Here is a 13,044-nt window from a genome sequence, read left to right as displayed (position 1 = left end):
TTAAGTGAGGAATCAAAACAAATACATATATAATTTACCATTGTTTATCATCATGTAGTGATCAAGTAGTTGTACATTGGAGGACCATGTACATTTCTTCAGAATGTATCAGTCTTTCCCATAATTCCGGCCACTGCCGTATACGGTGCAATTCCGCTCTCTCTCTTCGCCATTCGCATTGGGTAAAACAATAAAACGTAAGTTCAAGCCTTAGTAGGGCATTTAAATATCAGTCTTGCAAGAAATCACACATCTAAACAATATTTAAGTATCTCTAACAGTGTTGTACTTCTTTGTGTGCAAAACTGAACACAACACATTTCCATTTCACGACAGATATTTCCCTCAGTGTAAAAGTTAGCTTAGCGGTTAGCTTCCTTTCTCTGAGGGGAAAATCTACCGCCATTGTAATCCTCACATGTAGAGTACGGACACCAACACAGGACAAATGTAATCTCATTGTGAACCTCTCAAAACCACTGAATGTGGTAGCAACTGTCTCGTTTGACTGTCACAAGCAGGGGCAGTGGCTTAAGTTAGTGGGCGCTAGTAATCTTAGCAGTATTGGCACCTACTTAAACAAAAGCGTTTTTATCTAAAAACATATTTACTTTCAAAGTCAAGCAAGTCTTGGACATTAATCTACACACATATTACACCTGAAAAATGTTGATTTGAGTGAGTAAAATACTTCTATTTATTTAAAGTTAGCTAAGATTTCTAATATTGTAATTAAAGTGGCCGGAAGTTGGGGTAATTACGCTATATATTTCTTAATCAGTAAAATCAGTATCTAGGATTTTGCCTGATGTTGGATATGGTGATGCATTAACTTTTTAACATTTTTTTATTGATTTTAATTGTTTCAGATCCTGTGTCCATCATTTTGAGTGTTCGTAGGACTTTTATTTGCTGTATTTTTGTAACTGTGATGCATTTTTTTCATTCACATATATTAGTTTTGATAAGCTCTAATCACGGACAGACGACTTTGCTGTTGTACTTCTGATGTATTTTCATACAGAATGATAGGCATTTTACACTGTAAGAACAAAATTACACAAAATAGAGCCCATGCACTGCACTCAAAACATCAATGAATTATTACAATGTGTTATACAGATACATAAAACATGACCATGTCAAAAAATACTTACCTCTCAAATAGAGTTTAAACAAATCCGGAACCAGAATCTGTTTTTTTTTGTTGTTTGTACATATCTTTCTTCTTTTTTTTCTATTATTATTTTTTAAAATATTTTAAACAAAAGCCTACTCACACGCACAGTCACTTTGACATGCATTAAAACCATTTTCTCATGGAAACGTCCCAGGAGTGTGCCGCTTGATTGAGTGTGTGCACACATTTGGAGTGACCTTTAGCTGAGATGTCTCACTTTTCCCCTTGTTTTCCCCAAGCGCTGTGATTTGGGCTCAGCTCCTTTCTCTTGAGCCAGAGCTCGGATACATCTTTCAGGGTGATGGAGGCGTCTTGAGAGAGTTGCAGGAGCCTTGGCTTCCACCAGCATTTCCCTGACCACTCCACTGGAACAGAGAAGTAAGGAAGAGGGGGTTAGGCTAGGCCACATTGCTTCCACCAGGTTATAACAGTGGGAACAGGTTACGGCAGGACAAGAATCTCTACCCAGCACATCAAATATTTAAATACAAACATAAATAAACTATTTGTTTTGAGATTTAAGTTCACGTTTACCTGATAGAACACATAACTCCCATAAAAAACCCAGTTACCATCTATAATTCTGGGTCTAAGCTCAGGATCACTTTGGGTTCCACCTCCTTGAGCTGGTTCCCTTTACCTGACTTGAATGAGGATGTGAATCCTGAAGTTATCCATACTTTTCCTGATCTTGACCTTTGCCAGGATAGTGACGATCCATCCCACCCTCAGGAGTCATCCTATACCAAACTATATCCTACTATCCTGACCTCTATGACTGATCCCCTAAACCCTGCCAAGCTTCAGACCACCTTAAAACCCTGGATCTTTGTTACCTTCACCGATGCTGTGCAATATGAGGAGTCTGGTGTCTAAACTAGCCTTGCCCCAGATGTGGACACAGTCCTCTGAGGAATCTGAGCTAAGTTAGCCAACGGGTAGATCATCACTGACTGTCTACGATAAATTATTTTGCACCAGTGTTCAGTTCAGTTAAGCACAAAAGTGAGGTTAAACAGAACAAAACAGAGAAATGAGTACTGATTAAACATGTAGAGAAGAAAGAGAACAGAACACAAATGCCTAAACGCAAGGGATTATACTCATTAGTCCTGGAGTGAACATTATCATTTAAAGGCAAGGTTGATAATTCTGTGGAACTGCTGTTCTCTCTGGTTTGTTTAAGTTCAGAAGCACCTTTTAATGTGGAACACTGTTTGTGTGTGGCTGATGTTTAAATTGTTCAAAAATATTTATCCAGTGTTTAAATTACAACAGAAACACATTTGCAACTCGAGTTGTTTATTTTTTTGTTGTAAGACATTCAATATGTGTTTTTGATTTTCATGCAGTTAGTACTCTCCTGAATTTAGAGTCAGATCTGAAACAGCAAATATAAGTCAATATTGCTCACCTATGAAGCTGGAATACTGCAATATCCTCATCTTATTTCATGTATTTCAATTTATTTGGAGACCTCACCATTGTCTAAAAACCTTCAGATGCCATTTTTCTTCTTTGTTTTTTCTTTTTTTTACAAAACCCATTTCTCCATAAACACACAAGACTGGTTTTGAGAATGTAAACAGACTGGAGAGCTAGAAAGCCATAAGGAAACATCCTCAGAATTTTATAAATAAGTGTTCTACGGCTGTTTACACAGGGTGAGGTTGGTGCTGTGGTGCTGCTTCATTGTGGAATTAAAAACACAGGGATCTGTGTTAAGATAGTAATGTCTGCTGTTAAACAAATTTAGTATTTTATCTCAAAGTAATTTGAGATAAGCCTTTTCACTAGGAAAAAAGTAAGCTTGTTTTTTGTCCCCTTATTCTGAAGGAACAGAACTAAGCTGTTGTAAAGTGTAGGGAATGTTCTAGATTCCTGGATGTTTCAGAAAATAGTTGTCTACTTTGTTTAGTCTGCTTTGAGCTACTGACTGCTTTAAATGTGTACTAAGTATATCAAGATACTGTCTGTGATGTGTTTACATTTTGTCTTGATGTGCAGACATGTCCTCATTGTGCCAAAGTACTGCAAATAATTTCTGAAGCTAGTCTAATCAAAATAACTCATTTGAGGTCTGTCTGTACTGTGAGATATTGGCAGTGGTGTGTTGATCTACTCAGCCTTTAGCCTCTGCACTCCTGCTAGTGTATTATTCTGTAAGTATATCCTCTAGCACTGTCCTTATGGATGCATTCGCTGCCCACAGCAGGGGCTAGGAAATGTATTAGTTAACTACTTGACCAGTCTATGCAAACACTTACTGAGTAATAGTTGGTTCAGCATTGTCCCAGCTGGGACGAATTTGAAAAAGTCCACCAGATTAATTCTAATTCCTCTACACTACACAGGGAGTATGGAGAGGATCTGGGCTATCATTATCAACCCAGTGCTCTAATTCAATTTTTCAGAATGACCCCCTCTGTGCTGGACATCCCCGCCGGGTGTCATTTCAGGCCTGGCATTAAATCAACTCCCAGCCTTGTGGGATACGCCCATGATAGTCCTACCTCCCTCCTCTTAAGGGAGCAAATAACATCTCTAATTGAATTTGCTTCCTTTTCCTGCCTTCAGACTGATTCCTCCTGGCCTTCTGGGCTGAGCTGGCCTGGTGTTTTCATAAGCCTTTATATGAATAGAGCTCTAACAGGGAGCGCTTTCTTTTTTCTTCACTCTCCCATACACAAATGTGGCAATAAAACCTCTTTTTTTGTTCACTGAAGAATGAGGATGTTCAGAGTGTTTAACCTTGGCTGGACTGGCCAGGGATTTGAATTATTGAGGACCACACAGTCTGCAGTCTTACAAGACTAGCTCTATCACTGCAGCTAAAGAGTTTCCAAAAGTGAATTATGTGCAAAAAGCCTCTGAGAGGGAACGAGAGAGAAGATAAAAAACGAAGCAGCAGTTCCTGAAGAGAGTCCGGGTGGGACTGTGTGGTGCTCAAAGAGCTTGAAGGTAAAGAAAATAAAAAAAAACACACGTTGGCCTTTACGTCTCACTTGAGTCATCCACCTTCCTCACACTAGACACCAGTCATCATTTTAAACATAACTTAACACTGTGTTTCTGCTTTTTCCTCAACAGTTCCTCTCAAAAGCACTGCACATATACGACATCGTAGAGTAACAATGCCGTTTCACTAAAAGTATATTTAATTTAATTTTAATTTAATATTTGGGAAGTGGTCTATGATACAACAAGAAGTATTTCTTTTTTATACAATGCACGTCGTTCCCTTTTATCACAGTCTGACAGAGCATTTTAGAGTACAGTGCTGTGCAATACAAAGAGACCAGCGTTCATGTACCATATATTTATTTCCCCAGCATTAGCGGAAAAAGTAAGTAGCAGATTTTGCATTGAACATTGCACCGAAGCCTTAGGGATTTAATAAATCTCTTTTTAATTGTGTCCAGGTTCCTTTGCTTATATTGCTACTTCAATTTTATCCCTGGATACGATGATCTCTCCATACTTCCAAAGTTCAGTCTTAAAATTTGGTTGAATAGTCCACAAAAAACAGTTATTCCTAAACACATTCAGTGACGTTGAGGGCTTGACACTCTTGGGACACTGGTGGGTCCGGCACCAGCACATGCAGAAATTTGATCACGGATGCACCCTGGTAGATGATTGGTTATTAGGTTTTTAATCCTGGATACCTAGATATCCTCAGTTTCTTCTTTTCGGACACAGGAAGGAGCAGTTTTTACTTCATAAACACAACTTTTAACTCCAACCAAACTTATCTACCTAATAAATAAAATGTCTTACCTATAATTTTGTGTTGAAGGCTCTTCAGCCAAGGAGCTTCAATGCAGTCAGTACCAAAAGAAGTGGAGATAGGTTTTTAAATATTACTTCTCACACAAGTATTATTTAAAAAAAGAATTGTCTGTTTACTATAGAGCATGTAGACTTTCTCTAAATGCAGAAAAATATTTGGATTTGTAGTCCTCCTTTTATCAAACTCACACCACCGATATATACAGGATGAACAGTAAATGTGATCAGGACTTTGAAATCATATCGTCATGATTAATTTATGCTAACCCAGTTTTACCATTAAATCAGGAATGGCATTACATATGAAGGGAAACAAGATGCCATTTATTTACAGATGTCAAAGTTTGAACAGGGTGAAATGGACCCTAAATATTAGATCTTGTGTGTATACACTGTCTGCGAATTGTTATACATTACCATACACATAAATATGGCTCAAGTCCAGATAGAGAAAGCTGGCTTTAATGAGGGTTCAGGGGCAGGGTTTAAAGAAGAGGCTGTTGTTTTGCTGCATTACCTCTATGAGTGGGTGCCAGTGGGCGATGGGTTTGCGGGGGTACGTCAGCATCTCGTTCCAGTGGTCTCGGCCTAGACTCTCTGCTGTGTTCCCCACTCGACACACACCGATGATCTCATTGTGGCCTACGCTGTGGAGGGTAGAAGAAATACACACATTCTTTAAAGATTCAGACTGAATTAAGACCATAGAGAAGTGAATGTGTTCTGCTTTGCTATAGCCGTTGGGACTTTGCTGCTCACCCTTCAAAATACAGCTGTATTCAGTAGCTACTTAATGAGAGGGTGTTGAAGGGTTTAATAGTTTAAAGAACTTCCGTGGAATTACTTGATGGATACTGAAAATGGCTTAGAATCTGTATATTACATAAATATTAGCTTCCAGGTGGGTCTTTCACACTTCTCAGTTACAAAATGCAGATGGTTCTTCCTTGGCTTCACTCCAAGAAACTCTTTTTGACAGTTTTTAAGTCTTCTTCTGTTAAGTTGCTGGATATTTTGTGTACAGCACTTTCAAGCTAGGACTTCCTCTTAGACATGTAAACAGAGCTGCAGATCCACTATAAAGCTCAACACACTTTGAGGAGAATGCTAACCAGACTTTACTGTTAATTTCACTAACAGAAGCCCACTTTGGCTCATATTACAATGACTTAAGAGTTAAGAGTCAAGCCAGTTGTGCTGTTTTACTCGGACACTTGGATGGCTGGGGCATCACTGGGATCTCAACATTTCCTAATGATAGAACTGATTCTTAGACTGTATTGACTCAAAATTAAATAATCTTAAATTACCGACAGTGTACGTGTCACAGTAGGTACCACAAGTCAACATCCATCCCTATAGACTTCAGACTCTTCCCCTTGGACTTTCAATGCCAGAGGTTCCCACTTTTCCAGAGAGTTTAAGTATTTTCTCAGGGTCTGGGTCTGTGATAGCACAAGCAGCCCAGTGGTACCCCATGACAGTGTAAGTGTAAGGAATCTCAGATAGCGTCCTCAGGCCTTTCATTTCCAACCAAGTCCACATACAAAGGGTGAACCTGGGTGAAGTTAGGTAAACTTGGGCAAAGCACACTGGGAGAACATCTGGGGAGAGAAGTAGCTCAAAGCTTTTAAGGCCACCATGACTTTACTTTAAATAAAATGTTTCTTCCTTTTCTCTAACACAACGGGTTTCCTCAGAATGCTCTTTAATGTCCCCGGACACGGCTTCATGGAGATGATCTTGTTGGAAAACTAGCCTTCTACTTGCCGCGGTTTGATTGAGACTTTAATGCACGCCTTCCCAGTGTGCATTGTGGCGAGGCTGAGAGGTCTACAGGATGGGTGGGTAACGCTATTTGGCAGATTATATCATCTCATAAAATATTCACTCTTAACAACACTAGGAAGCTAAAGCCTACTCCATTTCTTTCTATCCCTCTCTGTCTCATTCTTTCCTCCACTTTGCTCTTTATTTGTCTTCCTCAAACCATTATCATTTTCCTCTTTTACTGCAAGTGGTGAATACTCCTCAAACTTGGCAGCATCTATATGCATGGTCTGAATTCGTTGCTGAGTGATCATTGGAGTTCAGAGCTCTTCTCTTAAGCTCACTCTGTAGGAGACAAAGCCATTGCTTCGAAAAGCAGCTCGCCAAAAATGCAACAGATCTTTTTTAAATGAGACGCCTCTTCAGCTCTGATTCTGACCCTGAGCGCTGACTGCAGCCCTCTCCACTTCAAAATATATTCAGCAGCTTCTAAGAACAAACAAGGACAAGCTTTATATCACCGCTGTCTAAAGAAAAAAATGTATGTTCGTTTTTTGTTGATTTTTAGTTTACTTCATCATTTGAATACAGCAGCTGTCCTTCACACTGGGTGAATTTCAAGAAGAATGGACCAATAGAAATGCTCCAAATTTAGGAAACGTCACGTTTGGATTAGATCTATCATGATCTATTAGATCTATTGATTCATGAGTGTGTTAACCCCAGCAAACACTCAAGTGTATTTATTTTCATGCACAATGTTGAGTATGAAAATGCATTTTATCAATGTTATTTATACATTCATTCACTTCTGAATGCCTTTCATCCTACTGAGGGTTGTAGTCCGTCTGGAGGCTACCAGGAATCATTGGGTGCAAGGCAGGAACACACCCTGGACATGGCTTTTACTGAGAATATTAATAAGTGAAACTTTAAATGGTTTGTCTAGCCCTATGAGGTCACAGACAGTTAATCTGTATGTATTTATTAATATATTTGTGATGATGCAGCATATAGAAATATGTTTCTGCCATTTCCTGAATGACATTCCCTGAGTCTGCCATTTCTATTCCACTTTAACACGAGGTTGTACACGACTTGCATCGAGAGTTATGTGAAGTCACTTAAATCAAATAAAATGGGACGTCATAAAAAGCCAAACTACGGCTAAAAATCGATGTGAACGCGAGAGGTGTAAACAGCCTAAGGCTAAATGAGATTCGTTTGGAGTGGGCAAGGTTTCCAAATCTAAACTGTAGTTGTATTATGAAGCTACAGTGGTTGTCATAGTAACCATGCAGGTTTGAGCACACTGATGGTGGGAATACAAGAAGCATCACACCCTCAATGACAAAAATGTCAATATCAAACTGAGGCACATGTTCTGAAATCCCCATTTGAATCAAATTTGTAAAGACCTACAAATGAGGCTGGAATCAGACTGGGGAAGAGAGTCAGACTTCATGTGGCATTGTGTCATTCGGACCAAAGGGGAAAACACAGTAAACTCAGATTTTGAATAATTCTTGATTATTCTTCCTAAAACATTTGTTATTTAAAGATTCTTTAAAGTTTATAAAATATCCGTAAATACAAATTTTATTTACAGTTTGGTTCTGTAAATAATCATTCACTGAGGGAATCATTAGGGAACTAAGAACGGTTCTTCAATGGCATCCCACAAATTGCTCTGTTTGGCACATTTATAATTAAGCGTGTGGTTTCTGAAGTGCCTCTCACCGATCGTAGTCCATCACTGCTATTAAGAGACTTATTTGGTCGATGTTTTCAGGAGGGACGTCAAAAACTATGGCTTCGTTGTAGATGGGGTTGAGTGTGTTCCGTTTGGTGGATGTTTTCCTCTTTTTCAATCTCCGTCCATCGCACATTAGAGAGACCTTAACGTAGGGATCTGAAACCACAAACGTCAAAATGATTTAGGGTGCAAATATCAGACAGTTGTGCACGGCATATCAATGTTCTTAAATACAATGTACTGTACATTAATGGGAAATTCCTCCAAATGTGAAATTCTCCTTTCTAGAAATATTTCTCAAGTCAGAACTGTTCATACTGGAGATAAGAACCAAATATCTGAAGCATTGTATGTCTTAATGTTAATAAGCATTTTCTATTATTAACATATTCTTTCAGATTTACCACTGTTTTATAATTTGTTATTACCCAAATAGACCAGCTTCACTGGAGGATGTGGATATTAAATAAAATGGTTGTAGATGTTGTGACCTGGTAACTATGACCACCCTCTTCAATTAAACATTTCACATCAAATCTCTCTGATATACTTTGTTTACTCTCAATGTTTGTATCGTTCAGACATTTTTAAAATGGCAGGGCTATTGTCCTTTAATGGAACAATGGTTTTGGAAATGCTTGTGAGATACACCAGCGCATATGTTTACCAGCACTCTGTTTACTCTGACGTCTGATATAATGAAGATTTTAATGAAGATTACGATAAAGACTCTAAATTACCAGAGGCTCCTGTGATGTCCATGGCTTTAAGGTTTCTAGCTTTGATGATTGTAATGGTCAGTCGGCCAGCAGTTGGAAGATAGCAGAGGGAAAACATCAGGTCACCCAAGTCCACATTATCCTGCAATGCAATCACAAACACACAGGAATCCTCAGCTTTCATCTTTGAAAGGAAATCCTTAAGAACAACCATTTGCAAAAGACAATATTCTGCAGATTTGCGCTTGTAAGGACATGATGTGAAAGTCCATACTGCTCTACCTCAGCCACTACAAGTGTATTTCAATGGAACACTAACATTTAGCAATACACAGTTTGATTCAGCCAGCTTCACAAGTGCATGCCATGTTCAATTTTCTCTAGTTTTATTTAATTGCAATTTTTTAAAATTCCAAATATTAATTAATTTTGAAACATTTTGACATTTTCATATTATTTTTTAAGTCAGAAGAGAAGACTAAGTGTAATGCAGAGTAAGAACCTCATTGTTCAGTGCTTGTTTTACAGTGCATATGACAATAAAGCTCTTGGATTTTGAATGAACACTAAAAAGGAATTCCCCTAAAATCACCACGACCCTGAAATGGAGAAGCGGAAAAGAAAATGAATGAATGAATGAATGAATTCCACTAAAATTTCAAATTGTTCATTTTTTATTGCCTTTTATTGTCTACACCATTGTAATTACTATTCAAAGCACCAGTGAAATATCATGCGTCTTCTGCGTTTTTGTGTATTGCTAATTTGTTTAAAAAAAAGACAAAATAAAAGGAAAAGTTTCCTTTTCCCCAAGTAATCTGTTCCCTCCTTATCCACAACCACTGACTAGACCTTTCAACTGTTTCTGATAACTCTTTCACAGCTGCCCTTAGTTTCAGACTTGGCTATAAATCCTCTAACATCTATCTCCACTGGTCTTACATGTGCCTGCCACCCACGTTCCCTCACCTCAGCAGCCAGGTCCGCATACTTCAGCTTCCTCCTTTCGAATGCTTCATCTACTGCATCCTCAAATGGAACTGTTAACTCTATGAAATAAACTATCTGTTTACTTTCAGAATAGAGCACCATATCGGGCCTCAGTGTAGTGAATGAAATGCACTCTGGGACCTGCATCTGTTTTTCTACGTCCACCAGCAATTTCCAATCTCATGCTTCACCCCATCTACAAATATTAGCAGCCTGCACCTGTTCTAGAAAACATTCCCCATCACACACAAACCTAACCATTTTATTACTACAGGCACTCGTCAATGCATTAACTATTTGCTGTCCAACAAACATGCTAAAGCCCTGTTTTGTGTGAAACATCTCTGATACCATCTGTTTATTTCATTATGGATTTTTGTTTATTGAGCATTTTCAAAAGGTGGCTGGTCATTCAGAAAATAGTTATCCATTTTCATGCATTATAAAAAGTTTGATATTAGAATTTCTTCTGTCAACAATAAACTATTAATACAACTTGTAGTACTATTACTATAGATAGTACATTATATTTTTAAGTGAAAACAAGTTACATTAAATAGTATTAAAACATAATTTAAAATGTTCTGGTTTTCCTATTGAATTTCAATGGCTTAAATAGGCCCTTGTGCATGCACTGCTCTACTTTTAGGAAGACATAAGTTAATTTTACCTAACAATATTCATCAAAAATATTATAATGATAATGAATAAGCAAGTTTTGCACCATAGAGCGGGTGTCCCACATGAGGGCAGACATATTTTTAAACAGAATTAGTGGCTAATTCATGTTGAGTATACTCACTGAAAAAATTACTGAGGCTAAATGTGTGAATCTAGAGCCTAAGGTTTTGCTCAAAGTAGGAAACCACTCAAGCGAAATGTTCAGACTAGTTCTCAGCACTGGATAAGTTACAGTGTCCTCAAGCATGTCTGCTTGAATGTGACAAAAATCAGCCAGATGAGGTACAAACAGCACGCAGCTGGCTGTAATTACACTGTACCGCTTCCTAAATGCATGTGGTGCATTTTGATGAGTGGAAATCTGGACTGGGTTTAAAGAACCAGTAGACAGTGTGGGAAGAGTTGAGTGTTTGGAGATACAGCCCCCCATTAGGGAATCCTGCTCCCCCTGCTCTAGTTTTGCTTTTCTCACCCTCAAGCGGAGACCTGCTCTCTAATTAACACCTCTTGTAAAAATAGCACAATTTCACAAGAACACACCGTCACACAAATTCAAATTTTTGTTGTTAATTGAGAAAATGCGGTGATAAAATATTTGAAGCCGAGTCACCTGATGTTGACTTGGAGATCTTCAATGGAATTGCGCTAGAATTGAACATTTCTGTCTATATTTGATCTATTATTAGATTTGTTTAAAGGAGACAGCACTGTGCCAAAGTTTTAGGCACCAGAGATTATGAGATTTAAAAAGCTATTTATCTGAGCAGTATGTGTTTATTTGCTAAAAAGCAAACAAACATGAAACAAATAATGGCCAACATTAGAATAAAACCAAATAATGTTATACCAGTGTGATCCTCTGTGTGTGAATGTGTTAATTTAACTTTTTCTAAATCATTCCAGGAGTCCATATTATTTGAGGTTATCATCCAATATGTAGTTTTAGGGGTTAATAAATAATGATTTTAAATAATGTGTGCTGCTGATTCACGAAAATCAAGGAGAATCTGAACAAAATAGTGTTCTTCAAACTCACTCTCACCTACGACTTTATAGAAAATAATAATGATATTTTTTATTTGTTTAATTTTATTATTTTTATTTGTATTTACTGTGATTATATATAACTTTATACAGGAATAACACCCAGTCAGTGTCTTCTGGTCTGCCTTAGTTAGAAAACATGGCATAATTTGAGCTGTTTTCCTTTTGTTCTGCATCTTAAATATATAAACATTTCATCACAGATGAGTGAATATTTGCAAAAAAATAATAAAGTTTATCCGTTTGGACATTAAATATCTTGTATTTGTAGTGTATTCAATTGACTATAGGTTGAAAAGGATTTGCAAATCATTGTATTCTTTCATTCATTATCTGTAACCGCTTATCCAAGTCAGGGTCGCGGTGGGTCCAGAGCCTACCTGGAATCATTAGGGGCAAGGCGGGGAATACACCCTGGAGGTGGCGCCAGTCCTTCACAGGGCAACACACACACTCACACATTCACTCATGCACTCACACCTACGGACACTTTTGAGTCAACGTGTGTTTTTTGTAAACATAAACTAAAGCAGAAAATCTAATTCTAGAAATTAGTGCAGCACTAGAGATGGCAAACGTGTGTTTTTTGGACTGTGGGAGGAAACCGGAGCACCCGGAGGAAACCGGAGCAAACCCACGCGGACACACCAACTCCTCACAGACAATCTCACAGACAAACGGAGTGGGAATCGAACCCACAACCTCCAGGTTCCTGGAGCTGTGAGACTGCGACACTACCTGCTGCGCCACCATGCCGCCTCATCATATTCTGTTTTCATTTATGTTTTACACAACGTCTCAACATCGGAATTGGGGTTGTAGTTATTCAGCTTGATAACAATTTATGAGCTTGATGCCTTGTAGATCTGAGAAGTCATTTCTGTTGTTTGAGTAACAATGATTTCCAATCCATTACTGGATCATTCTATTGAACCAGCTTCTTTCATTGAGTCTGTGGAATCAATGTAAAAAGTCTGTTTAATTAAACTTTTCTTTAGCACGGTTTACATCTGACATAGGTTTAAAACTCTCAAACTTGGACTAATACGAAACAGTTCAACCTTGTGGATTCATAACAGGAAATACCACATATATAGAGTTAGCATGTATTT

The 13,044-nt window shown here is 38.1% G+C and overlaps 1 protein-coding gene across 2 annotated transcripts in view; it reads right to left on the bottom strand.

Moving 5' to 3' along the window:
- Nucleotides 1-1,050: 1,050 nt before the first annotated feature.
- The window catches only part of syt9b (synaptotagmin IXb), a 49,962-nt gene continuing 37,968 nt past the window's right edge, over nt 1,051-13,044 (bottom strand). Inside the window, exons 4-8 of one of the 2 annotated variants that reach the window (XM_066649501.1) lie at nt 9,239-9,359; nt 8,483-8,654; nt 5,490-5,619; nt 4,961-4,996; nt 1,449-1,545 (exon numbers count right to left, since the gene is read on the bottom strand). In XM_066649501.1, the coding sequence (XP_066505598.1) occupies nt 4,985-4,996; nt 5,490-5,619; nt 8,483-8,654; nt 9,239-9,359 (435 nt within the window). In that variant the 3' untranslated portion in view covers nt 1,449-1,545; nt 4,961-4,984. Of the gene's footprint in view, nt 1,546-4,960; nt 4,997-5,489; nt 5,620-8,482; nt 8,655-9,238; nt 9,360-13,044 lie in introns of both variants that reach the window. The other variant, XM_066649500.1, reaches the window with a different exon arrangement.

Source organism: Hoplias malabaricus, chromosome 17 (genome assembly GCF_029633855.1).
Source record: "Hoplias malabaricus isolate fHopMal1 chromosome 17, fHopMal1.hap1, whole genome shotgun sequence".
NCBI classification, from domain to species: domain Eukaryota; kingdom Metazoa; phylum Chordata; class Actinopteri; order Characiformes; family Erythrinidae; genus Hoplias; species Hoplias malabaricus.
This window is presented reverse-complemented; position numbering and strand designations above follow the sequence as displayed.